Below are 27,910 nucleotides of genomic sequence, written 5' to 3' on the forward strand. Positions count from 1 at the left end.
GTTAATATATAAGAACATATAGCAAATATGGAAAGACAGACTTTTCCACAGATACAGAAGAGAGTAAGAACTGAACTGATGTTGACCTTCACTGCTTTTTTGTTCAATTGTGTTAAAATCTCAGTGTGTGCCCATTTTCAAAGACAAACTGAATGAGGACTCATTCGGTGGCTAATTTATCACCTGTGGTTTTCCATAACTGTTTCTCAAAACCTCCTGGAGTAATTGTTTGTTTCACATATCAAAGGAAGCAAGATAAAATCTTGTTACGGGTGTTATGTTTGTATTAACATTTCTATTAACTCTTCTCCACTAGTGCAGCTTCAGATTAATTAGCTCTTCAAAGATCTTGAACAGTCTAAAAAGAAACTTATCATTGAGAAGAATATAATCTATCCCCACTCTAATCTTTTCTCTCATTAATAACTACATACAGGTAATCCTCGACTTAGGGCCACAATTGAGCCCAAAATTTCTGTTTTTAAGTGAGACATTTGTTAAGTGAGTTTTGCTCCATTCTACAACTTTCTTGCCACAATTGTTAAGTGAATCACTGCGGTTGTTAAAAGTTAGTAACCCGGTTATTAAGTGAATCTGGCTTCCCCATTGACTTTGCTTGTCAGAAGGTCGCAGAAGGGGATCACATGACCTTGGGACACAGCATCTGTCATAAATATGAATATCAGCATGAGTATCTCCATGCTGATGTGATCAAAATTCAAACACTTGGCAACTGATACATATTTATGATGGTTGCATTGTCCCAGGGTCTTGTGATCACCTTTTGCAACCTTCTGACAAGCAAAGTCAATGGGGAAGCCAGATTCACTTAACAACCAGGTTACTAATTTAACCAGTAACAGAATAACAAAGTTGGAAGGGACTTTGGAGGTCTTATAGTCCAACCCCCTGGGTCATTCACTTAACAACTCTGACGAGAATGGTCGTAACATGGGGCAAAACTTACTTACCAAAGTCTCACTTAGCAACAGAAATTTTGGGCTCAATTGTGGTTGTAAGTCAAGGATTACCTGTGTGTAATTCATTTGGATTGAAACTCAGCAATCCATTTAATTGCTGGCTAAACCATAATATATTTTTCATAAGGGTTTTTAGTTGGTTTCCTCTCCTGAGGAGCGGGCTGTTTCAGTGAAGTTCTTGTGAGAAAGGTCTATTGAGACCTTAGGTCAGCGTGCTAATTGCTACTATACTACCTCGTTGGTTTACTGCATTCTTAAATTGTGTAACAAATATTTTAGCTAATTATTTCTATTACCTTCAGTAAAAAGTATTGTTTCAGCTGATGCTTCCAAATGCAGAGATAATGCAAAGCCTTGCCTAAAAATACTGTTGATTCGAAAGATTGCAGCTAGACTGCAGATGGGACTGGCTTGAAGGAACTACATCTTGCTGGCTCTAGTATGAAAACAATTACAGTACCTTTAGGACTGTTTCTGAGATAGTTGGATATGCTGGTTTAACCTTTAACATATTCGTCAGCTTGGCTATCTAAAACGCCTTCGAACCTTGAATGTTTCTCTGCATCAAAGTGCTGACTGCCACTGAAAATGAAAATATATGCATTCAAATCTACATAACATCGTGCTCAAAAGGTTAATGCTCCCATCTTTAACTTCTCCAGTCTAGATTTTGCAACATTTCATACTCGGGTTTCACGGAAATTGGAAGCTTTCTTATGTGAACTCTGGGCAGAAGAGAATTTGATTGAAGGTAATAGCTCCATTAGTTGGACAGTACAGGACAAACCAATCACGCACACTTCCTTGGTGGTCTGTAGTATCGCTGTCCCCATCGCATTACAAAGATCTTTTTAAATCACACACACACAACATGTTCTAATGTTCAGATGAAGTATTTTTCTCCATGGAAACAGAAGCAGATAAAAAAAAATCAGTTCAGGAATATATCCTATGCTTGTTAAGGCAGAAATGACCACAGAATTAACCTTTAGTCATACTATTTGGGAGATGATTGTGAATTATAACAAAAGTATGTTATTTTTTATAGTTCTTAAAGTCCTTCAGTATCAGGAAGTGCTATTTTGAGATGCTGCGGAAAAATCCAATACAGATATAGATTGAAATATAGGCTTTTAGTTTTAAATGGAAAACACCTGCTGATATCAATATTGGGCTCTAATTGCAGACTTTGGTTACATAGTATAGGAAAGAATTTTAATACCCCTTAAAGCTTTCTCCCCCTCTTCAGTCTATTCTGTGACCAGATATACAGTAATGTGAAGAATTCACATAAATAATTAGTTCAAATATAGGTGCTATTGTCTCTGGAATAATATCATACACCAATGTGAGTGGTTTTGTGTACTTACATAAATAATTTTTTCCTTACCCAAGTTATGACTCCCATACAGACTGTTTTCAGTTGTCTCTGACCCTTTGTGACCCCCCCACTGCACATCAGCTGGACAGTAACTTTTCCCCCCCACTTCTTTTACGTTGATGTCTATGATATCATCTGGATAACCTTAGGCCAGTCACTCTCACTTCACAGAGTTGTTGTGGGGAAAAATAAGAGGAAAAAGGTGTGTTGGATATGTTTGCTGCCTTGGATTATTCATAAAAGTAATAAAGGCAGGATACAAGTAAAATAAACAAATCAGTGGTAGCATCTAGCTGTCTTGTCTTCTGCTAGCCTCCTGTTGCCTACAGGCATGAGGTTTTCTCCAAAGTTTATGCTTTCTCCATTATCTGTATATTTTTAAGCTTTAACTTCATTATTAGTGAATACTGAACCACACAATATTATGTAGCTATATTTCTGAAGGTGTGTAAACTGACGTGCCTCATATCAGAATTTGTAAGCTGCCATTAGAATGGATTTCAAGAACAAATTCTTTCTTATAGCAATATTCCTGAACAAGAAACTTGAAAACTGAAGCATCTTCCAAACACATGTTAAGGATTGCGGTGGCTCGCATGGTTAGGATGCTGGGTTGACAATCAGCAAGCCTGCATTTGAGACCCGAGCGCTGCTGCGTGATGGGGAGGGCTCCCATCATTCATTCCAACTTCTGCTGACCTAGCAGTTTGAAAGCAATTAATTGTGAGTAAATAGATAGGTACCACTTCTGTGGGCACGTTAATGGGGACATGAAAGGAGCCCCCAGTTGGAGATTCCCTGGGCAACAGTGATGCCACTGGCTAATCCTTTCAACCCCAAAGTGTCTTGGTGCTTCCGCCACAAATGCTTGCAACATATGTTGAATTTCAAATAGGCTAAATTGAATAAATTGTCTGAAATTAAACATTTAAACTTATCTAGTTATGGTCACCATGTTTGAATATAGGTTATCACCCATAAATAATAGATCTGGAAAAAAACCAAAAGAAGGCAACCAGTATTATCAGGGTGCTTGAACATATTGCGCCATGGTGGTGCAGTGGTTAGAATGCAGTAAAGGTAAAGGTTCCCCTGCACATGTGTGCTAGTCATTTCCAACTCTAGGGGCCAGTGCTCGTCTCCGTTTCAAAGCTGAAGAGCCAGCGCTTGTCTGAGGATGTCTCTGTGGTCATGTGGCCGGCATGACTAGACGCCAAAGGTGCACGGAACGCTGTTACCTTCCCACTGTAGTGGTCCCTATGTTTCTACTTGTATTTTTACGTGCTTTTGAACTGCTAGGTTGGCAGAAGCTGGGACGAGTAACAGGCGCTCACTCTGTTACGCGGCTCTCAGGATTCGACCCGCCAAACTGCCGACCTTCTGATCGACAAGCTCAGCATCCTAACCCACTGAGCCACTGCGTCCCTTAGAATGCAGTACTGCAGGCTAACTCACTGCTCACTCCAGGAGTTCAATTCTGAGTGGCTCAAGGTTGACTCAGCCTTCCATCCTTCCCAGGTCAGCAAAATGAGGAGGGAATATGCTGACTCTGTAAATCACTTAGAGAGGGCTGTAAAGCACTGTGGAGTGGTATATAAACCTAAGTGCTATTGCTATTTTGTGGAAGAAAAGATTGGAAGATTATTTAAGCTGGAAAAAGACTAAATCAGGGAATGTTTCAGGTGTGTAAAATGACACATGACTTGACCAAGTGGGCTGGGAACAATTTTTATTACTGTTTCAAAATGCAATGGCTAAGATTCATCCATCGAAGATGATTCTGTGAGTTGAAAATTGAAAATAAAGGTATGTTGAGGTGAACAGAGGGCATTCATAGATATAATACAGTTGAAATATTTATTTTAAATAGTAATAATTATAAGGTTATGAGATTAAAAACAAGAAAACAAAAGATATTAAAGTACAAAATGAAAAACAGAAAATCTACAATTACTACATAAAAATGAAAATATTAATATTGATGCAAAATACAAAGTGGCTCTAATTTTCAAGATTTATGATGTTCAAAATTCTACATAATATCTTTTTATGATTGGAACTTCTGTTCTCAGACTTTCATAAAATCCATCATTAAAATTTACCATGTTCCCAAGTCAATAGTTTGCCTAAAATGGGTTACAAAAAAAATATTTTTTAAAGAAATTTTCAAAAGAAATGTGAAGTATGAACTTCATATGAGAAAATAAAAGTAAATAATCTATTAGATTGAGTGAACTGTAGGAGATGTTGCTTACTCCTCAGGGAAGTTATGAAATCTTGCATACTGGAAATCATTGCAAGACTAGATTCCTTGTCGGAGAGAGACTGGCCAAACCAGGGGAAGGAGTCAAGCAGGGAATTAGTTCGGAATCTTTACATAGACACAAGAAGGCAAAGTCCGCTCCCCCTCCCCAAATGCCATAGAACCTTATCTAGTCTGGCCCAGGTGCAAACTACCACTCTAGGAAGATTCTTGTGGAATAAGCATGAGCAATAAAATAGCTAATTGAATTTTCACATGTGGATCTATTTGTTCACGCCTGACATTACTTCGAAGCATCAGATATGAATTGGACCTAGTGGGATACTGTCACCCACCTGATCAGAATGCTCAGTGTGATCTTGGGAGAGGTTGTCAGAGCAATTGGGAAGGTATCAAATGAGCAGTTCTCATTGTGATTGTCCATAATAAAGGATTCAAGAAATCAATCTAGAAACCTTAAATGATTAAATGAACAGGTGAACCTTGAAGCAACTTAAATGTTACATGAATTCATACGAGATGTAAGTGCTCTGGAACCAATAGGAAACAATAACCACATAGCATACATATAAATAAGAAGCTATCACATTATGTTACAAAAGGGGAAATATCTAAACAAAAAAGAAGGTTGGAGGAAGGGAACTGGTGTAAAAAGCCTGAAAGAAAGTGTCAGGAGGACCAAATCTCTCTATTTTAAAACCTGGAGGTTTTAAAATAACAAGAACATAGAACTAAAATTGCTTCCTCCTTGATTTGTCAAATCAAGTTGCCTTCTTAAATCAAGTTCAGCACCACAGGACTGGAAGATAACTATTGTCACACTAAATTTAAAAAATGGATCAAGGGTACATTGTGGAAATTGCGAACCTTTTAGAGACCGAGTGCCCAAACTGCAACCCAAAACCCACTTATTGCTGGGTGCCAGGTGGGCGTGGCCCACTGGGTGGACGTGGCTGTGGTGGTCATGGCAGATTGGATGGGTATGGCCAAGGTGGACATGGTCACCTCAATGTTGCTCGTTCATAGAGACACCTGTGGGGGATGGGCAGGGTTGGGGGAGATCCAGGGGGGTCTCTGGCAGGTGGGGCGGTAGTCAGGAGGCTTGTCCTGCGGGGTGAGGCGAGGCAGGGCGGGGGTGCCATTGCCATGGGGCAAGGCAAGGGTCAGGGCAGCTGCTGCCTGACACCATCAGCAGCCATAGCCTGCCTCTGAGCTGGATGGATGGCTGACAGCTGAGGAAGTGATCTAGTGGGTCATGCCCGGGAAAAGAAGAGCATGCAAGGCCAGGAGGGACAGGACAGAGGGAAACCAAACATCCCAGGATGCATCCAGCCACATGGGACCTCAGTGAGTTAGCAGGCGCTGGTTGAAGAGGGACAGTTGCCATCTCCGGGGCATGGTGCACGTGCCCACAGAGAGGCTCCGAGTGCTGCCTCTGGCATGCGTGCCATAGGTTCGCCACCACTGTTATAGGTAGTCAGTTTAATATCTGTTCTAGACAGATTAATAGAATGCTAATCTGAGGAAAAAACAATTAGGCACACAGAGGAACAGCCTCACAATCAAAATGATCAGGAGACTCAAATACCTTCTCTATAAGAAAAGGCTAGAATTTGGGGAAACAATTAATTGATTATTTATTTTCTACACCTTTCATCTCACCTAAGTGACTGAAGGGTTTATATTTTAGCTTGGAAAAAGGACACCTGAAGGAGGATATAGGTTACCGCCTACAAAGCCCTTCATGGCATATGGCTGAGTAATAGCCAGCCGTACCAACAGGCTGAAAAATAGCTTTTATCCGTGGGCTGTTAGGCTTTTAAATGGGACATAATCTTATGCAGAATTGACTTGGGAGGCCGGTGTGTGGTGTAGTTGGTTCACATAGTGTGGTGGGATGGAGGGTTTGTTGTCACTGTGTGTTGGGGGGGAGAGAGCACGGGGGGAGGCTCAGCTAATCTCAATGTACACATGTTGTACTTTGACAATAAAGGTTTATTTATTTATTTTATTTATTTGCAGAACTTCCTGTCCCCAATTATTTCTGCTTGGACTATGAAAGTGGGCATGCTTTGAGTTGCTTCTATGAAGCAAGGTTGCTTGGTAGAACCTAGGTCCTAGGAGAACATGGTTCTTCCCCAGGTATTGGGCCAGGCATAGATTTAGAATGAAATATTGTGAATGTGATATGTGTTTGGTTGATTCTGCTATTTCTGTTTTTTGTTCTGAAAGTCCATTGAATTTTTTATGTACCTAAAACTTAGGAAGTTCCTAGAAGTTGCTTTTTGTGAATTGGGCAGCCAAATAAATCAGGCAGAAAAACAGATAGATTTTTTTTAAAAAAATGATTATCAATAAAATCATGTTTAAGATAAAGAAAGTGGATATAGATATGTTTTTATCCTTCTATCAGAACACTGGTGGTTATCCAATGAAGATGGCTAGGAGGAGATTAAAGCTTATATATAAGCTTATATATATAATACTATTCAATTGCTGCTGAGAAGGAAGTTTAACTGTTATTGAACATTAAAATTCAGTATAGTAGGAAAATTAAAAGTTTCAGACCAAATCTACAGGGAAAATATATCTGTTCACATTTAATCACATTTAATCTTAAAAACAACACAGAAAATGCCCAGAGCCTTTAGTCTGCAACTTAAAACTCATCTATATGCCCCATAGAAGAAACATTTTTAAATCAGAATTCCTGAATTTCAGTATTAGATACAAAATCCTTCCTTTCCCAGAAATGAATTTGAAGCTTGTGTCTTCAGTAAAATCAGTTTAACATTGCAGCAATACCAAACTTTTTTTTTTTTTAAATCTCAAATGCAGTTCTGGGATACTGACTCTTCACGGATAGCACAAATGATCATTGGTGGAGTTTGTTGAAGCATAACGTATCTAACGGACGTTCTAGCAAATGTTAGGTGATGAATGCAGTCAGTCAATGAATGAACGTTATTCATATTTTGAAAACGGAACATGAAGGAACTTAAAGGACCTCAGTGTTAACAAACTTATAGCCAACACAGGACCACTGGAGGGGCTATACTCAAAAGAACCTCAGGTATGTAGCTTATAGATAGAGAAAAAATTCTAAGGGGTAATCTGTTGAAAATCCATTGAGAATACTGAAAAATGTTGTGTGATTGTGAATGGACAGAAATTAATTAATTAGAAGGAAATTAGTATGTTGGAAAAGAGTGTATAGTTCTTGAAACTGTGGACATACCTTCAGCAAAACCCATTTGTGCCTTTCCACATTGTTGGAACAGAGCTCTGTTTTTCAAAACTCCTGCAGGTTATATACTACATATTGGCATCTATTTTTAGTAAGATCCTTGTAATTTCAGTGTATCTGAAGGATGCCAGGTTGAAGAAGGCTGACTTTTGACTGAACATACTGTAAGCTATATTAAGCAAATTTCTATTTTAAAAAATTCTAATTATGACGTGCTACTTTTTTTTAATGAAAAATGCTATAGTTCACATGCATTTCACTCTTGCATTGTTTTTGCTCTGAAAATTGTCCTTCAAGGTTGCTATTTTTATTGAAATAGCAACCTTGGGGAAACAGTGGGCGGGTGAGATGGCAAAATAACACTGTAAACAAATCTTTCTGATTAATTATCAAATAATTTTCAGTACTTTGCACTTTTCCTCTTCTACTCTTATTTGCTGTTATTTTTTTAATTGTTCCTACTTATTCCTCCATTTGTGTTTTTTTCTCCAATCCTCTTTCTGAGGATTGTTTACCGATTTATTTATGAATCAAATTTATAAGGCCACCCATCTATGCAATAAAACTCTGGGCAGCCATATAAATTATGGATCATATGCCCCTGAAGGCATGTTTAGGAAATATATTAGCAAACTGTGCCTATAGAGAATCTAATCTGCCTTGGAGAATACAAAAAAAAAAGACTTGCCTCATTTGCCTTCAGAAGCAGTCTAAATGCAATTGCCTCTCTCAGGTGAAGCACTTTTTTGAAGCAGGGATTGTAGTCTTCTGCTTTCCATCTTCCAGAAAGGATGTGCCCATGCCTCTCCACTGCTGAGATCTATGCCCTAATGGAGCTAATCCTAATTCCATCCATATCCTTGGTTCTCAGAACAGAGGTAGGGACAACAGATCTATTCCTTAGTGCAGGAGTGTCAAACTCAATTTCATTGAGGGCCACATCAGCATTGCGGTTGCTCTCAGGGGGCCGGGTGGGTATGGCCAGGGTGGGCGTGGCCTACTGGGTGGGTGTGGCTAGAGTGCATATGGCCTACTGGGTGGGTGTGGCCAGCTCTACATCGTTTGCATCAAGGGTGCCTATGGGGACCTGGGCAGGAGTGGGACAGATCTGGGGGTCTCTGGTAGAAGGAGAATCTCTGGGCCAGGGCCAAGGCAGTGGGGGCCGTTCCCTCACTGTTTCCAGGATGGCTTCGCGGGCCACATGAAACCACTTTGCGGGCCGCATCCGGCCCCCGGGCCTTGTGTTTGACATGTCTGCTTTAGTGGGACTGAAAATTTTGAATCTACTTGATCACTGCCCCCACCTCCACCCCAGATTACTTTTGCTGTCCTGGCATGGTTAGAGCAAGGAAGATAGAAACATTTGAACCAGCAGGTGAGACAAAGAAAACGAGGGGTGTAAGGGTAAACATATTTACCATAAACCCATTTTTGCTTTACCATCTTCTGTGAGCCAGAAGTTGCAGAAAATTTTCCTTGACGGATCATCTACTTCAGACATGGGCCTATGGATTCAAACTCTATTTCTACATAGCCTAGTCATGTTGCTAGCTGATCTGTGGTTCACAATTCCTTGGGAATTATTGCAAATTGTACTTATATCTGTAATGTAGATAGTGCTTGAGAATGTTTTCATAAAATCATTGCATTATTAGTGGCCTGTCTAGATCCTGGAATGTACTGTAAATGCAAATGATATTATATTTTCTAAGATAATACAGAATTATATCTTTTCTTGACTTAATGACAGCCTAAGTACAGAATCGATGCAAATCAGTAAGAAGCTGAATGTTTACGAAGGACATCGCAAAGTACTTCCTTTTGCTATTATTTTTTAGCCATAAAAGTCTTTTTTTCATTTTAGTGCTTTTGCTAGTGAGAATGTTGGGTGCCAGTTTTTTGAATGTAGCAGGTCTGTTGAAGATAAGTGGTACCATCTGAATATAAAGCACAATTGATTGTTTAATTACTTACAGAGTAGGTAAGATACAGAATGTATGGTTCCATTCAGTGTATAGCATATATTAGAACTCAAATTTATGCTCAGTTTCCTTTGAGCTGCTGACTTCTCTCTTCTAACTACTCCTTTCTCCCCGGTGTGGAGATGTTGGTCTTGAAAAAGAATTTTGGAGTATCTTCCAGGTTTTTTTTAGTGACTTTCCTATCTGATTGATTAGATAATTTTCCATATGACCTTTTAATCCAAACAAGGATTTATTTTGATATGAGGCCTAAGTGGCTAACATTGCCAACTACACTAAAAGCATTTCTTCTAATTCGTTCATCCCACACCCCAGTGGTCAGGAGCAGAGAGAGGGGCACTTGGGAATACTTGGGAAGAGATTTGTAATCTTAGTCCTCATTCATTGGACCACCCAAGTGAAGCTGTTTCTTCCTTCATGCTTGCCAGCAATTGACTTAATCAGGCCTGGATGGTATGTTTTTAGTTCAGGATTGGTGATAAGTGCCAAAGTGTTCACAAGACTGCAACATTTAGTAACAGGAGCTCCTTTTGAGTCTATCTTGCTTTCCTTTCCCACAAAACTGGTGTCTGCCTGGGATATATTTCATTCAAGTGGGAGAAAAACTGTAAAGATGCATGCAGCTTTCAACGGTCTCTTTCAGCCCTGCTAAAGAAGGCTTACCAACTGCAGTCTTTCATGCCCTGAATTATTCAAAAGATTAAACTAATTTTAAAATGAATTAATAAAGATACTGGCAATTGTCCTAAGAGGTATTCTGCTGTATAAACCTTCCCCCACAACATAACATAAATAATTACATATTTTGCAGAGAATCCTTAATTATTGCAGTTTGAACAAATAAAGAGCATTATGCAATAATTTAGGAAAAGAATTGTGAGCCAGTTTAATTCTGGTGGCAGTATTGTATACCTAAAAATAGAATAGAGGAGATAACCTCCTCTCATTATCACAGTTGGTTCAAGAGGAATTCTGGCAACATGAGGTTCTTAAGAAATAAATTTATGGTTTGCCTCAGCAAAATGTTTGTTTAAAAATTGGTGGGAAATGGATAGCGTTATTATTCTATAATGTGGCTTCTATTTCCTATAGATTCCAAACGAACATTTTGCAGAGACAAACTGCAACTATTTGTGGTGCAGGGACTGAGAGAATTTTGATAAGATAGTATGGCACCAAGAATAGATCATTTCATGTTTATTAAAGGGGGTGGGTAAGGAAGTATACTGTTTTAGGGAAAGAACCCCTGTACATTTTCAGCAATAGTTAGTCATCCTTTCAGCTTCTTGTTTAGTAGAGAGAAATAATTTGCTAGTAGCATGTTTGCTAATTTGTATTCACCACACTACAAACCACAGGCCCTGTTGGCACAAAACTCCCGTGGATTTCAGTTTATTTGAGCATTTTGTTATTTTAACAGAAATGGTGCAATTTTAACAGTTGGAAGTTTTGGCTTTTCAACAGCCAAATGGGGAAAGTCATATGTCTCAGCAGTTAATTCAGTTTTAGAGGAAGGTATCCAGGCTGGAATCATCCAGATGTGATGAGACTGCAATTCCCAGAATCCTCAGTCATGAAGAAATAAAGCTAAAATAATTCAGTTTCTCATGCTATTTCCTGAAAAGTGACAAAGACTTTGCTTAGGAAAATAGCTTCTGTGCCATCAAGTTAAAGCAGGGAATAAAACCACACAAAAAAGAGGTCTTAAGTGTGTTTAAGTTTAAGTTTTATTTAATTTGTATACCGCCCTTCTCCTTGGTAGGGACTCAGGGCGGTTCACAGGGCATATATGTGTGTGGTTTCTATCACAGAAACAGACTTTATTCCCATTAGTGTATCTTAGTTAGTTGTTTTACTTCACACTGGGAGTGATAGTCTGGAACTCACACTTATGTTAGGGCAGTCATGCAGCCTTTGATCTCCCATCTTCTTCCATCTTCCAAATATTTGGCAGGAGGTGATTGATCACCTAACCCAAGTTTTTCTTATGTTTTCCCATTAAGAAGCTATGTTTCTATGCAGCATGTGTACAAATAAGTGGCTCAGTTGTGCTCAGATATGTTTTATTGCTTTTTAGTTTCTTCTGATCTCCATCTGCAAGCTTTATTTCTTTTTGTTTGCATTTAGACATACTTTTTCCAATCTGAGCCTTCAAAGAAAGGTACAAAATAAAAAATCCTAACCAAAAAGCAGTAATCAATCATCACTAGTGGAAATAAATCATGACAAAATGTAGAAGCTCTCAAATAAACTCACAGTAATACCTAATAAAGCAATCTCAAGACAACAATTCAGGCAATAGCTATATCTCCACAGTATGCATGCATAGAGAAAACTCTTTAAAGAAGAGGAGTGCTGCAACTTGGCCCTGATATCTATATGACCTGAGTAGTAACAGAAAATATGTTTGATTTGACCATTTGTGCATGTTGCCGTGCATCACCTACCTATCAATATTGCTTTCTTGAATTTGGACTTATGTAAGGCATTGTAGAGGTAAAAGCAGCTTTGGGGTAAATGAAGATGACAAACTAAACCCTAATCCACATAAGATAGCAATGCAGTGATAGAAAAATAGGTTGATGGTGGCATCTGATTTTAAATAGGGGTCCAAACAACAACAAGGACTTAGCATGGGAGTTGTCTTGGACATGTGCTAATTGGAGAGTGTCAGATATAAATACAGGAATATGTATTTATGTATATATAGATGGATGGATGGAAGGATGGATGTTTAGGCCACTACCCTATCTGGGGAGGGCTGATCTTGCCGTAGTTACTCATGTATTAATAAATCATGGTGCTCTGTGTAAAGCTGTCTTTAACGATTTTTGAGAAAGATGCAATTCAACTGGTGTATAGTGGAACTTTCTGGGAGCTAATATAATGGGAGCCGTATAGTTAGTTATGTTAGTGGTGCCTGGGTGGAGAACAATGGCTGAAATTGAATGCTGACAAAACAGAATAGCTTTGGGTTTGGGGTTCTTTGGTCTGTGGAGAATTGCCATCTCTGGTCTTGGGGGAGGGGTATTGCACTACCCCAGACAGACCCCATGCATAATTGGCTGCCAATTTGCTTCTGAGTCCAGAAGCTGGTTGTCACTTTCAAAGCTCTACATCAGGGGTCCCCAACCCCCGGTCTGTGGACCAATACCGGGCCATGGCATGCCAGGAACTGGGCCGCACAACCAAGCAAAGCCCCATCCACAGGATGCAGGCAGCACACAAAACCACGCCCCCTCTGGTCTGCGGGAAAACCTCTCTCCATGGAACCAGTCCCTGGTGCCCAAAAGGTTGGGGACCTCTGTTCTACATGGTTTGGGATTAGGTTATTTAAAGGACATATCTATTCAACCCATCAGAATGGAAAAGCAGAGAATGTTATGGGTTTCCTCTCCTAAGATCCATCAAGCAGGACTAAAAAGAAGGGCCTTCTCTGTAGTGGCATCCTCCTTGTGGAACATCATCCCTGTAGAGCAGGGGTGTCAAACTCAATTTCATTGAGGGCCATATCAGCATTGCAGTTGCCCTCAGGGGGCCGGGTGGGTATAGCCAGGGTTGGTGTAGCCTACTGGGTGGGTGTGGCTAGAGTGCGTTTGGCCTACTGGGTGGGTATGGCCAGCTCTACATCATTCGCATCAAGGGTGCCTATGGGGGCCTGGGTAGGAGTGGGAGAGATCTGAGGGTCTCTGGTAGAAGGAGGGTCTCTGGGCCAGGGCCAAGGCAGTGGGGGCCGTTCCCTCACTGTTTCCAGGATGGCTTCGCGGGCCACATGAAACCACTTTGTGGGCCGGATCTGGCCCCCGGGCCTTGTGTTTGACATGTCTGCTGTAGAGAGAAGATTGCCCCCCCCACTATAATACTCTTTCGTAAGGCCCTGAAGACCTGGTTCTGCCAATAGACCTTGGCAGAACCAAGGGGACTCCAGAATGATATGGAGCTCATCAAGTGGCTCGCCTGATTTTTGTCCCCAGTGGGGTAGGGGCTTATTGGTCTTTATATTGGGGTGTTATCGTTGTAATCCACCCAGTGTCACAGAGTGAGTTGAATGGCCATAAAATGTTTCTTAATAAATAAAAAAATTATACTGACTGCCAGGTGTACAAGGTTTCCAGCCTAATTTAGAGTTCTAGTTTTAACTGTAGCATAAGAAATATTTTCAGTGTTCTATCCTTTTCATGCTTTTCCCTGCATAGTGTTCAGCAATTAAATGCCTACAAGAAGCTCCCAAATAAGACAGTTTGGAAGCAGTAAATAAATGCTATGGTTTAAGTGCCATTGATAGCCTTAATTCCATAAATTTAAAGGTCCCTAAACTGGTTGGTAATATTAACTTGTACTAAATTCCATAATGTGCCTCTGTGATATGTGAAAACATATTTCTTCTTATCTATCTTCCTGATCTTTTCTAATGTACTTGTCATTCATATTCCTTGGATGGCCTCAAATTCGAGCATTAAGAGATGTTTATCTCCCCACTCATTTTTTCCACACTGTAGAATTTGAAATACCTTTGGCATGTTTCTCCTTAACTATCCTTTTTTCAGATATAACATTTTCTTATCAGGGACTTGCAAGATGCATTAATTTAGTATATATGAAGCATTTTATAACTATTAACCAGTGGTGGGATTCAGCTGGTTTGCACCACTTCGGCAGAACTGGTAGCTAATTTTTTGTTGCCCAGGCCCAGAATGGGCTTCCAGAAGCAGCATCCACAAAGAGAACCAGTTGTTCACATATTTGAATCCCACCACTGCTATTAACATTTTCACCTTGAATCAAAGCACCCTTCAACCTCTGCCTGGGGGGGCAGGGTGGACTATAGCCTCTCCCCAATTCTAGTTGATGTTTGTTCATGGTATTATCACTATGGCATTTCTGTGAAGAGGTTTGCTTGAAACTGTGTGGTTATAATGCACACCTAGGATTCTATATTCAGAGATTAGCACTGGTTCTCTTCATCTTATTGTACTGATTTATATAAGTTCCTTTTTAAAACTACAGACTCCACCATGTTTTAGAGCCTTCAAGCAGTGTCAAGAAAACATCACTTTCTAAATGACTTTCACATGTGCACTGTTTCTTAGGATAATTTGGTCTCTTTTAGTAGCTATAATCTTTTCCTTTACTCGTGTCCTGTTTCCAAGCCAAATAATAATAATAATACCGTATTTTCCAGCGTATAAGACGACTCGGCGTATAAGACGACCCCCGACTTTTGAGAAGATTTTCAAGATTTTTCGTCTTATACGCCGGAAAATACTTACATGCCAGTTGCCAAGTGTCTGACACAAGCCCGATTCAGCCCCGTCTGATGCAGATGGTGCAAAGCCTCCCTTTTGAAGCCCAAAGGGGCTTTTCCTTCCACCCACCCATTTGAGAGCACATTTGCAGACGGAGCAGCCGCGTGTCTGGAGCCAAGCCCCGCCCAGGAGGCAGTCAGCCAGGTAGGCTCGGAAGACGCGCTGGAGAGCTGGGCTTGGGGAGGCCATGCCGAGGCTGGCTGGCAAGGGCCGCTGCGTGGTCTGCGGGCGAGAGGGGCGCCAGGCCCGCCGGAAGTCCCCAGAAGTTCCTGGAACGGCCTGGCGGTGGGCGGGTGCTCCCTCCCTGACCCGACAGGGAGCGTCTCCCAAAGCGCAGTGTCTGGCGGCCGGGAGTCCGTCGGCCCGGTCGCTGGCAAGCTGGCCCGCGGCTGGGGCCGGGGCCCAGGAACCGGTAGCCGGGTGCGGGTGGGGGGAAGGAAAGCCAGGCGCGGGCTTCTGCGGCTGGTTGTGAGGCCGGATTCGGGCGTCTGCCAGATTGCCGGTGAGTGGTCTCGAGGCCCCGCTGAATGTCGGGCCTGCCGGGCCCGACATGCCACCCCCTCTACCCAGGGTCCTCCTGCAGGGGTAGAAAACAACTGCCGGGAGAGATAGCGGGTAGCAGGGCGCGCTCTGCTTATGCTCAGATGCTGCTTGGGTGAGGGTGAGGGTGAGGGGCTTCCTGCCGCTCCTGGGGTCTGGCGTTTGCAAGGGGGAGAAGGGGCTTAGAGGCTCTTGGGGGTGGGAAGGGAAGGTCACGTTGGAGGGGGGACTGGACTAAGGAGGCTTGAAGTTGCTTTGCATGAACGGGGACGCTAGATTGATTTATGTACTATTTTCCGGCGTATAAGACGACCCCCCAACTTTTGAGAAGATTTTCATGGGTTAAAAAGTCGTGTTATACGCCGGAAAATACGGTAATAATAATAATAATAATAATGATGATGATGATGATGAAGAAGAAGAAGAAGAAGAAGAAGAAGAAGAAGAAGAAGAAGAAGAAGAAGAAGAAGAAGAAGAAGAAGAAGAAGAAGAAGAAGAAGAAGTTGGAAGGGACCTTGGAGGTCTTCTAGTCCAACCTCCTGCTCAGGCAGGAAACCCTATACCATTTCAGACAAATGGCTGTCCAGTCGCTTCTTAAAAACTTCCAGTGTTGTGGCATTCATAGCTACTGGAGGCAGGTTCTTCCACTGATTAATTGTTCTAACTGTCAGAAAATTTATCCTTAGCTCTAGGTTGCTTCTCTCTTTGGCTAGTTTCCATCCATTGCTTCTTGTCCTGCCTTCAGTTACTTTGGAGAATAGCTTGATTCCTTCTGCTTTGTGGCAGCCCCTGAGATATTGGAACACTGCTATAATGTCACCCCTCATCCTTCTCTTCATTAGACTAGACATTCCCAATTCCAGCAACCGTTCCTTATATGTTTTAACCTCCAGTCCCCTGATCATCTTTGTTGCTCTTTTCTGTACTCTTGCTAGAGTCTCATCATCATCTTTTTTTACATTGTAGTGACCAAAACTGGATGCAGTATTCCAAGTGTGGCCTTACCAAGGCATTGTAAAGTGGTATTAACACTTCACGTGATCTTGATTCTATCCCGCTGTTAATGCAGCCTAGCACTGTGTGTGCTTTTTTGGCAGCTACAGCATACTGCTGGCTCATAATTAAGTGATTGTCCACTAGGACTACAAGATCCCTCTCACAGTTACTACTATTGAGCAAGGTACCATCTATATTATACCTGTGTATTTGGTTTTTCTTGCCAAAATGTAGAACCTTACATTTTTCACCATTGAATTTCATTTTATTAGATAGCATCCAATGTTCAAGTCTGTCAAGATCCTTCTGTATCTTAAGCCTATCTTCTGGAGTGTTGGCTATTTCTGCCAGCTTAATGTCATAGGCAAATTTGATGAGTTCCCAATCTATCCTCTCATCCAAATCATTGATGAAGATGTTGAAGAGCACTGGGCACAGAACAGAGCCCTGGGGCACTCCACTACACACTTCCTTCCATGTAGATGCAGTTCCATTGAGGACCACATGCTGAGTACGGCTGGTCAGCCAGCTACGAATCCATCTGGTGGTGATGCTGTCTAACTCACATTTTTCTATCTTATCAAGTAGTAGGTTGTGATCTACTTTATCAAATGCCTTACTGAGGTCCAAGTAAATTATATCCACGGCATTCGTCTGGTCCGCTAATTTGTCACCTGGTCAAAGAATTTAATAAGATTTGTCTGGCATGATCTGTTTTTGACAAACCCCTGTAATGATTTTGTTTGCCTCTAGGTGTTCACTGATTCGTTGCTTGATTATCTTTTCCAAGATCTTCCCAGGTATTGAGGTCAGGCTGATAGGTCTGTAATTTCCTGGATCCATTTTTTTTCCTTTTTTGAAGATGGGAACTCCAATCCTCTGGTAGTTCCCCAGTGCTCCAGGATCTTTGAAAGATATAGTTCAGTGGTTCTGAGATCACATCTGCCAATTCCTTCAGAACCTTGGGGTGTAGTCCATCTGGTCCTGGTGATCTGAACTCTTCTAGGGTGGACAGGTGCTCATTTACCATTTTCTTACCTATCTTAACTTGTGTTTCTATTCTCTTTTTTACGGTACTGTTTTTGATAGGCTGGACTGTTTTTTCCCTTTGTGTAAATATGGATGCAAAAAACAAGTTGAGTAGTTCTGCTTTCTCCTTGTTGCTTGTCACCTTCTTGCCACTTTCTCTCACTAGTGGACCAATCATTTCCTTATATTTTTTTCTTGTTTTTTACATGTTGAAAGAAGCTTTTTTTGTTATTTTTTACTTTGGTCGCAAGCCTTAGTTCATTCTGAGCCTTAGCTTTTCTTTGCAGGCTTGGACTATTTGCTGATATTCTGCCTTAGGTATGTGCCCCTCATCCCACTTTTTATCCTTTTTATCTTTAAATTTATCAGAGAGTTCTTTATGCAGTCATGCTGAGGTTTTTTGAGTGCTGTTATTTTTCTTCTTCGTTGGTATTGGGCTTTTATAATCTCACTTTTCAAAATTTCCCAAACTTCTTGAGTTGTTTTCCCCTTGAGGAATTTCATCCATTGAATCCTTCCCAAGCTTTCTCTAAGTTTGTTGAAATTAGCTCTCTTAAAGTCCAAGACTCTAGTTTGACTATGTTATACTGCTTGTGCTTGCATAATGTTGAATTCCAATAGTACATGGTCACTCCCCCCCCAAGGTTCCTGTGGTTTCAACATCTTCTATCATTTTATCTCTGTTAGTGAGAATTAAGTCCAATATGGCTGATCCCCTAGTTTCCTTCTCTACTTTTTGGGAGACAAAGTTGTCTGCTAGGTTTGTCAGGAATCTGTTTGATCTTCCACTTGGTGCAGAGTTTGTCTCCCAGTTGATGTCAGGGTAATTAAAGTCCCCCATTACTATTGTGGTGTGCTTCCTACATACCTTAGCTGACTAGCAAAAAGTTCATCTATTTCCTCTGTTTGGTTGGGTGGCCTATAGTATACACTTATGGCAATGTCATTTTCCCCCCCCCCTTTTTATATTTACCCAAGGCAGTTTTCATCATTGTTGTGCTCTATTTCTGTAGATATGTGTTCTATTTGTATAGAGAGCAACTCCACCTCCTCTTTTATTTGGTCTGTTTCTTTTAAATAATTTGAATCCCTCTAGCTGTGTGTTCCATTTATGGGTTTCTTCCCACCAAGTTTCCATAATGGCAACAATATCATATCTGCCCTCATTTAGCTGAATTTCTAATTCACCCTGTTTGTTGCTCATGCGTTGGTGTATAGACATTTGAGTCCTTTATGACTGACCCTGTGTTTACTTTCTACATAACCTGTGTGCTGCCTGAGTTCCCCTATTTTCTTACCACCTGTTTGATTAGTGCACTTTGTGTGGCACTCGCTGTTATAAGCTTGATTTTGCTCGAGAGCAAGGTTGATATTCTTGTCCACACACACATCTATGTTACATGCACTGATAACCCTTATGAATAATTCAAACCAACTTGAATTCAGCTCCAGTCAGTTTTTCTTTAGGGTTCAGTTTAAGAACATTTTAATGTCAAGCACTAAGAGTTTGAATCTGCTTTAAGCAGAACTTACTGCATGTATAATTTAAACCTCTGTATTTTATGCTTCCAGAGAAAATTTCTAGATATACAGTATACAGGGATACCTAGCTCAGTGGAGGTTAGATGCTTTCCCTGAAGAACGTGTTAAATTCAGTCTTCAGCCAGGATCCCAGAGATCAGTTATAGGAATAACCCTTGGATGATTGTGGGACCGGATTCTCATGATCACAATTTTTTGTTTGAGCCTAAAGATCAACTGATAATTATAGTCCTTGCTGAACTGAAGGTTTGAGGACAGGAAAAAAATTGCATATAAAATCTAGAAAACCCTTTGGTAATACAAAATCCTTAAATTTGTGGACTGTCTAGGCTGATTTCTGCCTAACATGTGATCTACCAGTTTAAATGCCAACCAATAAACATGCATTATAGCCTACTGGGCATTTAAAGAATATATGGGCTAATGCCTCCTTAAGTAACACCAGCTGCCTGCAATTAGTGCAGGTTCGCATCCCACCAGGCTCAAGGTTGACTCAGCCTTCCATCCTTCCGAGGTAGGTAAAATGAGGACCCAGATTGTTGGGGGCAATTAAGCTGACTTTGTAATAATGCCGCTTGGGGTGTGTGTGTGTGAAAGCCCTAACAAGCAGGCATATACATAGAATGAAGGCTACTGCTAAGCTTGTAAGCCGCCCTGAGTCTTCGGAGAAGGGCGGGATATAAATGGAATTAAAATAAAAAAATAAAATAAATAAATAAATATTTTTGTGGCCCCAGGGGGCCCATCACTATTTTCTTCTCCAACCAACTATGATAAGTCTAAATTTGTTAAGTCATCTACGCAGAAATTAGTTGTAGTCCCCTGTTTCCTGGAGTAAAGGTAGCAGAAGCCAAGAGGTGCTGCCTTTTAATAGCATCACAGATTCTTTGGAAGAATCTTCCCACAGTGGACATCAGGCTGTCATCAATTGCTGCCTGCATTCAGAGCAATATTGAAGAATGAATTATCCCTGGAGAACCTTCTAACTAGATCAGGACATATTCTGTTTTATTCTTCCTGAGTTGTTGTCATTGTTTTCACCACAACTTCTGATTTTATGTCTTGGTATGCCTCCTGTGGATTGTTTGAAAAGATTTTTTTATATCTTGTAAGCTGCTGATGGTCAAATTGATTGAAGTGAGGTACAAATGCAATAAATAAACCACTAGTTTTTTTGGTGCCTTTGAGATACTTTGCCCCACCCTTGTGATTTTTAGATTCTTTTAATTTAGAAAAATACGGTTTAAAGAAAACCCCCTCAAACACCCTTTATAAAGGATGCCTATCTATGTTACATAAGCCCTGTAAAGTTAATAGCAAAGAGCAGCTTACAAGGGTAAGTTGTGGTGTGGAGGGTATCCTGAGAAACTCAAAAGGAGATGATAGGGAGCAACTCCCAACAGTTTTCCTTCTATTAAATGTGTGTTATAGGCAGGGCTTTTTTCTCATAGAACGCTCAGAACGGAGTTCCGGCACCTTTTTTGGATGGAACCTTGTAGGGTAGGCAAGGCAGGTTGTATGACATAGGCAGGGCTTTTTTCTCATAGAACGCTCAGAACGGAGTTCCGGCACCTTTTTTGGATGGAATCTTGTAGGGTAGGCAAGGCAGGTTGTATGACATGTGTGAGTTCCGGTACCTTTTTCTTTTACAAAAAAAGCACTGGTTATAGGGCATAGCATAATGGGTGGTGCTTTGTGAGATTTTGCATAACATATTCTCAAAATTTCAAATGAAATTTCCAAACATTGGAGGACTCCTGCTTTGGATAAAGAGATCTTTGAATAAACCGATGCGATACTCCATGCTTAACATTTTTATCAGTCCTTCAATATTAATTAAGAAACAGTCACAGCAGGAATTCCAGGAATGCTTTTTATTATAGAAAGGTAGAATAGCAAAATCTAGGAAGCCCATCAAGACCTTCTCTGACCTGCCTTATATTAAATAAAACCAATGCAATGGTATTTTTAATCTCTTTCCCTTGGTTCCCTCTGTCTCAGGACAATCTCTTCCCCTTAATATCTCTCTCATACTTTCCCCAGATCTATTATAAACTTCTTTACACATTTGCTTTGTGGTCCCTAATTTGAACAGGCCTGTTCACTACATTATTAATAGCTGGCTGATAATCTACCAAGAATACAGCATTTACAGACAGCTTAAGAAAGTGTAGTGGGATGAGAGAATGACCTTGAGAGACAGGAAGAGGAGGTGCAGCCTAGACAACTATCTGATTTGAGAATGAGTCCAAAGCAGGAATGGTGATGGAGAAAGCATCTCAGAATTGACTGCCCAGCACCTCAGAATTGACCCTCCCTAGTTCTCTCAAATATAATGGCGAGACTGATGTCTGCCCTTCAAGGTAGTCCTAATCAGGAAACTAAAGCCCAAAATGTTAATACTTCCTTTATTGTGAGTTTACAGTAACACAATCTTGCAAGTCTAAAAAGCACTTCCTCTTCCCCTGCCTTTTTATTCCAGAGAGCTAGAGGAAGGTCAGTTTCGTCACCCCCATTCTTGCTTTGAACTTTTTCTGTTATCAGACAGTTGTCTAGGCTGTAGCTCTTCTTCCTGTCTCTCAAGGTTATTCCCGCAATCCATTAGACAAAATCCTAGCTTAAAAAAATGGCCGCACACAAGGAGGAGTAGATGTAGAGAAGGGACTAGGTTGCTTTATACGGTATATTAATGTATTAAAAACTGTCTTTAAGATTTTGGTCTGAGAAATGCCTTGCAATGAAGTAAAAGAGCTTCAGTCTTACTCAGCAATAAGCTGAAATATGTGAAAGACACAGACAATGGAAGAAGTAAAAGACAACATTATTATATGGGTGGTATATTTCCAATTATATACACATTATATAGTTCACCACCCGCCTAATCCTTTTTTAACTTTGTAATTTGTGTGATTTCTTCTATGTGATGGTTTGAAACTGGGATCATCTGATTCTTTCCCATATATTCTATATCAGGGGTCCCCAACCCCTGGTCTGTGGATCGGTACCAGTCCGTGGCATGCCAGCAACTGGGCCGCACAAACCAGCAAAGCCCCATCCATGGGATGCAGGCAGCACACAAAACCATGCCCCCTCCAGTCCACGGAAAAACCTTTCTCCATGGAATTGGTCCCTGGTGCCTAAAAGGTTGGGGACCTCTGTTCTATACTATCTAAGTTTCACAGTGTGGTGGGGATGCAAGATTGGTAGCTTTGAATTTAACCTCTGCCTGAAACACAACCAAACTTTATCAGAAAAGGAACATGTGATTATAACCCTGAATAACTGATTTGAGTTTTGAAAAGCTCAGAGTTCCCCTCCCCAGATGGACTTTTAGAAAGACTGCCAAAATACCATAGACTTTTCAAGTTGACAGTAAGTCTCACAAACAGACCTATTTCTCTGATGTCTCCTGCTGAGTTTTAAAGCCTAAGAAGCTCAAACAGTGTGTATAACTGGGCATCCTCCTGCTACTTATGCTGTGCAACTTGAATTATACATAGCTTGAACTCCTGCCAGTTTTATGCACACCTATGGGGCTAATAAACTTGCTGCTCATTAAATTCACTGGTAGCCCCCCTGGAAAGGTACAGAAAGTAAACTAATGCCAAAACATTGCAGTTATTCTATTCCAGCAATCGTTTTGAAAGCTTTGATGTAAATAATAGTAATCTGTTTTTCCCTGATGTGATCTATTGTGGCCATTCTGGATCATTTTTTGCAGAATTATAAAGTACTTATTTCAGGGATAAAGTGGGAATGTTATTTATACATTGATTATTAAGGTAGGCTTATTATTAAGAAAGTGATATCCATTCTGTCTTGGTTCATGTATTTGATTTCTTATTCATGGCCCTGAATTTTTTTTTAAGGGATTGAACAAGGTGAAGTCAGTTTTCTAGTAATCCTTTTTCCATGAAAAAAAGGTTTAGAAACTTAAACTCATAAACAATCCTACAATTGTTTTAGATAGATCTAGATGGCCCCGTCAGTGTTTTTCCTTCTGCTGTGGGATGAAGATTTCTGCTTGATTGTGCTACTTTTTTGTCTACAAAGGGTCAATATTCTGAAGGCAGAAATAGGCTGGAAAGATTCCTGTATGATAATCTACCTAAAGTGAACCTAAGTATATGGGTACCAGTATTTTGATGCTGTGCTTTCTATGTTCAGTGTTCCTAGGCCAGCACAAGTAGTTCATCCAAATGTAAAGAGCTTTCTTTAAGAATTGTAATATTAAACATTTTTGTTGATGAGGAAATGCACATTCCTGATGTTCTTATAGTAGTTAGAATTAGATAATGCCTTCTCATTGTTCTTCAGGTTTCTCTGGTCTTCTGTTCACAATTATTTTTTTGGAGGGTTTGACGTAAGAGATACCATGATTCATTAATCATTTAATCTCCACATGCTGAATAACTATGGACTTTAGTGAAAATAGAGACGTGTCATCAAATAATAAAGATGGAGTCATTTCCCAGTAGTGAATAGTCTTTTATTCCTTCGGTCTGAGCTTGGTGGTTATTTTCCTGATATATTAATTTTAGCATTATTGAATACTGTTTGCATTTATTCTTGTTTTAAACTTACTTCTCCCACATCTAAGAAAAATTATATGTTTGAAAATACAGGGGAAGGAATATTAAGACCACCCTTTTGAATACAGAAGCCTGTAAGCAAGCTCCACTTTTGTATCCTTTTGTGGGCTATCATAAGGTTGATCCTTGTGCACAGAGCAATCAGTACACAATGAGGAATGGATAATATCAAATGTTAAAGTACAAATCTTAATTAACAAATCTGAGTAAACGGGATCTAATTAATAATGGAAGAAATCTCTAATTTTCTCAGTGTTGAAATGATGTTGTTATGAGTAACCATAATGCAAATGAAGTAGCATTTAGTGAAGCAACTCCCAAATGTGTCTCCAGGTGGTAATCAAGAACATGATGTCCAATTTAGTTTTAGCAGAAACATATTTTGCATTCTATTTTTTAAAAATCCACACTATAGTAAATATAATAAAGTTGATTTCTGTTTGTCCTCTTAGTTTAATGGTTTCCTCTTACTTTCTGATTTTTAGGATCCAGCATTTTCTTCAGTGATTCATGACAAACTACAAGTTCCCAATACTACCCGGAAAGCTTGGAATGAGAGAGACAACCGGTGTGATGTGTGTGCCACTCACTTGAACCAGTTGAAGCAGGAAGCTATTCAGATGGTCTTAACACTTGAACAAGCAGCCAACGCAGAACACTGTGATGCTTCTCCTTGCTCTCCTCCTCCCCTTCCCAATATTCCCACCTTAGTGGGCTCTCGACATATGGGCAGTCTGCAACCCAGAGACTGGGCATACCTGTCTGCTCCTTACGCTACTTCCAATTATGCTGGCTTTCTGCCTAACAAACTCAGTGGAAAAGTGAACAACATAGGAATCGTTAATGGGATAGAGAAGAAAAATGGTTCCTTGGGACACCAGACAAAGGTCAGTGTACAGATGGCTACCAGTCCCAGCAATGGTAACATCCTGAATTCTGTGGCTATCCAGGCTCATCAGTACCTAGACGGCACCTGGTCCTTGTCAAGAACAAATGGTATTACTCTGTATCCCTATCAAGTAAGTGGCGTTAGAAAGGATTTTCCCTCATTGATTCATACCTACAGAGTACATTGTGGCTTTAAGAAATACATGTGTACTAATTAATTCTATGATAGACTGTCAAGTTATTTAATATAGAGCGGTTGATCTCATTTGCAATGACAGGAATTCATGACACTAAAATAAACCAAACATGCTGCCTTATTTTTACAGTCTTCAACTTTGTCAACCATTCTGTAGATTGCAAAATTTTCAGTGCAAATAAAACCAAAGAAACACATCTTAAGGATATTTAGGATGTTGACTGTTAACAAAATAAAATTACTATAGTTATGAAATAGATCTTTAGGATGAAGCAGTAACTTGATCTCAGATAGGTTCAGTGTTACTAAACTTGTTTGATAAATGCAACTAGTGCTGCAGAGTTCTAAACGTAACGTAGTGCTTTCTTTGCATGTTGAGTGGGCAGTTTTTTCTGGAAAATCTCCTAAAGGGGAGCAATGCAGATGCTGAATCTTTTTTCTTCTCTGCCCAGAAAAGTTCTACATAGGAATTTCAGCTGGTAATAACGCTATTAAAAGGCTTAAGAAAGTAAGCTTCTAGGAGCGGTCATGACCTTGAATATAAGCAAGATAACACTAGTCCTTTGGAATTTTCCTCCTTCTATATTTCCAGCTGCTAAAGCCTAGAAATGGAACTACATTCAGTGGTTGGGTCACCATCCAAACAGTGGGAATAGATGTTCTAAAAGGATATAGTCTCTACACAAGATTCAAACTCTTGCAGAATCAGCCTTCAAGACCATGCTGAAGAGTCAGTGTATGAAGAGAAGTCTAGCGTGGCCATAGCCTGCCAAGACATGTTAGCAAAGCCAGAGAATGTGGTGTTACTATTCTTCTGTGATTGTAAGCAGGTGTGACATCACCTTTAAAGAGCTAATGTTACTTTGTGCTCCCTTTTTGTTTGTTTTACTGATTCTCCATTTCAGTGTAATAAAGGCTAAATTACAATCAGACTAAAACATTTATTGAATAATGGCCACGTTGGTAACTGCAGTACTGGTAATTATGTTATCGTCTGAGATTTTTCTTCCATTAAAGGTACAAGGAGATGCTTTATCCCTAAACCAAATAGCATAGAGGGGCATGGAGACAATCAGAGACTGCTTGAGGCTGCTGTACAGAGTCAGGCTGTTTCCACTAGCAGTATTTTTCAGAAATGCTGATCTAATAAGCCAAGGAAAAAAAATCATTGGAGAAAAAGTATTATAAATCTAGCAGTGGGATTCATTGCCTTGTTCATCATCTTTTATCAGTTTGATTTCCTGGAACAAGAGCTATGGGATGGCTAGAGATGGCATCTCACCACTGCAGGTAACTTTCCTGGCAGAATTGATAGCCTGCCTGGCAGAATCGGTTGACTGTTACGAAGGTTGATCTTATTTTATTCTGTAGACTCTATGCAGCTGAAATAAGAAAAAATACTGTCTTGGACACGCATCTCAGGGAATCTCAACAAAGTGATCTACCAAGAAAAGGAACTCAATCATATTTTACTTTAATATGTAAGAAAGCTTGGTCCAAGCCTTTAAAATCATGGGGATTAAATAGATAGGGGAGAAGAAGTAGTGAGAATGTTTTCATTTTGTGCAGGCTGGCCATACTTTGATTGAATGAGATGGTTCCCTCAGTCAACAGGTTTTGGGATATCATAAAAGGGCAGGAAGTGGTTGTTACTTTTATTATATTTGTAATGCCAGATACTGGAAGAAATGCCTTTTGAATTTTCTGCCTCATGTGCCCTAGACACTGTGCAGGTTGCCACTTGCTATTTATTCTTATTGTAGTAAATTGTATAGAGCCAGTTCTGTATTAGCAGCTTCTACAATTTTATAGAAGAATGATTATATAATAGTTATAGGTAGTCCTCATTTAGTGATGGACTCATGCAGTGACTGTTCACAGTTACGAAGGTGATGGAAAAGTAACTTGGTAACTAATCCTTGCATTTATGGCCTCCACAAGTCTGTAAACAAATGAAAGCTGAAGTGAGATCATGACCAGAGTTGCTGTTTCACCTCACTTAACAACCAAGTTGCCAGTCTCAATTGCAGTCACTAATGAAAACTATATTTATATGAAATGTGTGGGTATATTTACAGTATATATATATATGTATTCTGGCCCAAGTAAGGTTTAATATTTGATACCTTGTTGTGAATTACTTTATTTGCTGATTGCCAAAAATGAACTTCTTTTTAAAGGTACAATGGGGGGATGGATTGCCTTTTTTCCTTGTTAGTAAATTGGTAATCTTACTGCTTAGATTGAGAGCTTGAAATGGTAGGACAAGTGCAACAGCACTGCTTCTTACTTGTAAGAATAGCAGGTATAACATGTTCTCAATAATGAATATTCCTTGAATATTTGGATTGGATGATATTATGTTAGCTTGGAATCACATGCAATGTTTTTTGATGGCTTGATAACTTGTAAATAGCTGGTCAATGACACAGTGTGATTCATGTTTTCTTTTTCCTCCACTGGTTTTTGATGCAGTTTAAAAAGAGAATGATGATGGTGATGATGATGATGGTGATGACGTTATTAAGTCTAATTCAAGTCTAATGAACGTATTTCAGTTTTCATGTAAGCCTTAATTTATGGAATTGATGTTTTCCGTAATTGTAGTTTGACGATATTCCAAGAATCATGAAAAGATGTTTTGGAGGATCCCATGCAGTTCTGAGACCTTAGGTTCCAACCATTGGTGTACAAGACAAAGGCAGAAATTTAACTCTGGAAAAATAACACTTTGTTTCTTAAGAAAATTTCAAACACAGATTTTTTAATAGAAAAACTGGAAGTGGTTTTTTAAAAAATAAGATATGATGTATAACCTAAAATACAGTGATAAGATATAGGAAATAAAGCTTCTAGTTATATTTGTTAGGTGGCTATTGCTATATGTCAAGTTAGGTATCTTTTTATAAAGTAAGAATAATAATGAAGCAGTCTATAAAATCTCTTTCGAGTGTCACGAGGCTATATC

At 39.9% G+C, this 27,910-nt stretch overlaps 1 protein-coding gene across 1 annotated transcript in view; it reads left to right on the forward strand.

Annotated features, from left to right (window-relative positions):
- The window catches only part of KIF26B (kinesin family member 26B), a 335,272-nt gene that overhangs the window by 76,208 nt on the left and 231,154 nt on the right, over positions 1–27,910 (forward strand). The window contains exon 3 of the mRNA XM_081318941.1: positions 24,344–24,877. Coding sequence (XP_081175067.1) covers positions 24,344–24,877 — 534 coding nt within the window. The remainder of the gene's footprint in view (positions 1–24,343; positions 24,878–27,910) is intronic.

The sequence above is a fragment of the Vipera berus genome (assembly GCF_964194415.1).
Source record: "Vipera berus genome assembly, chromosome: 1".
Classification (NCBI taxonomy): Eukaryota; Metazoa; Chordata; class Lepidosauria; order Squamata; family Viperidae; genus Vipera; species Vipera berus.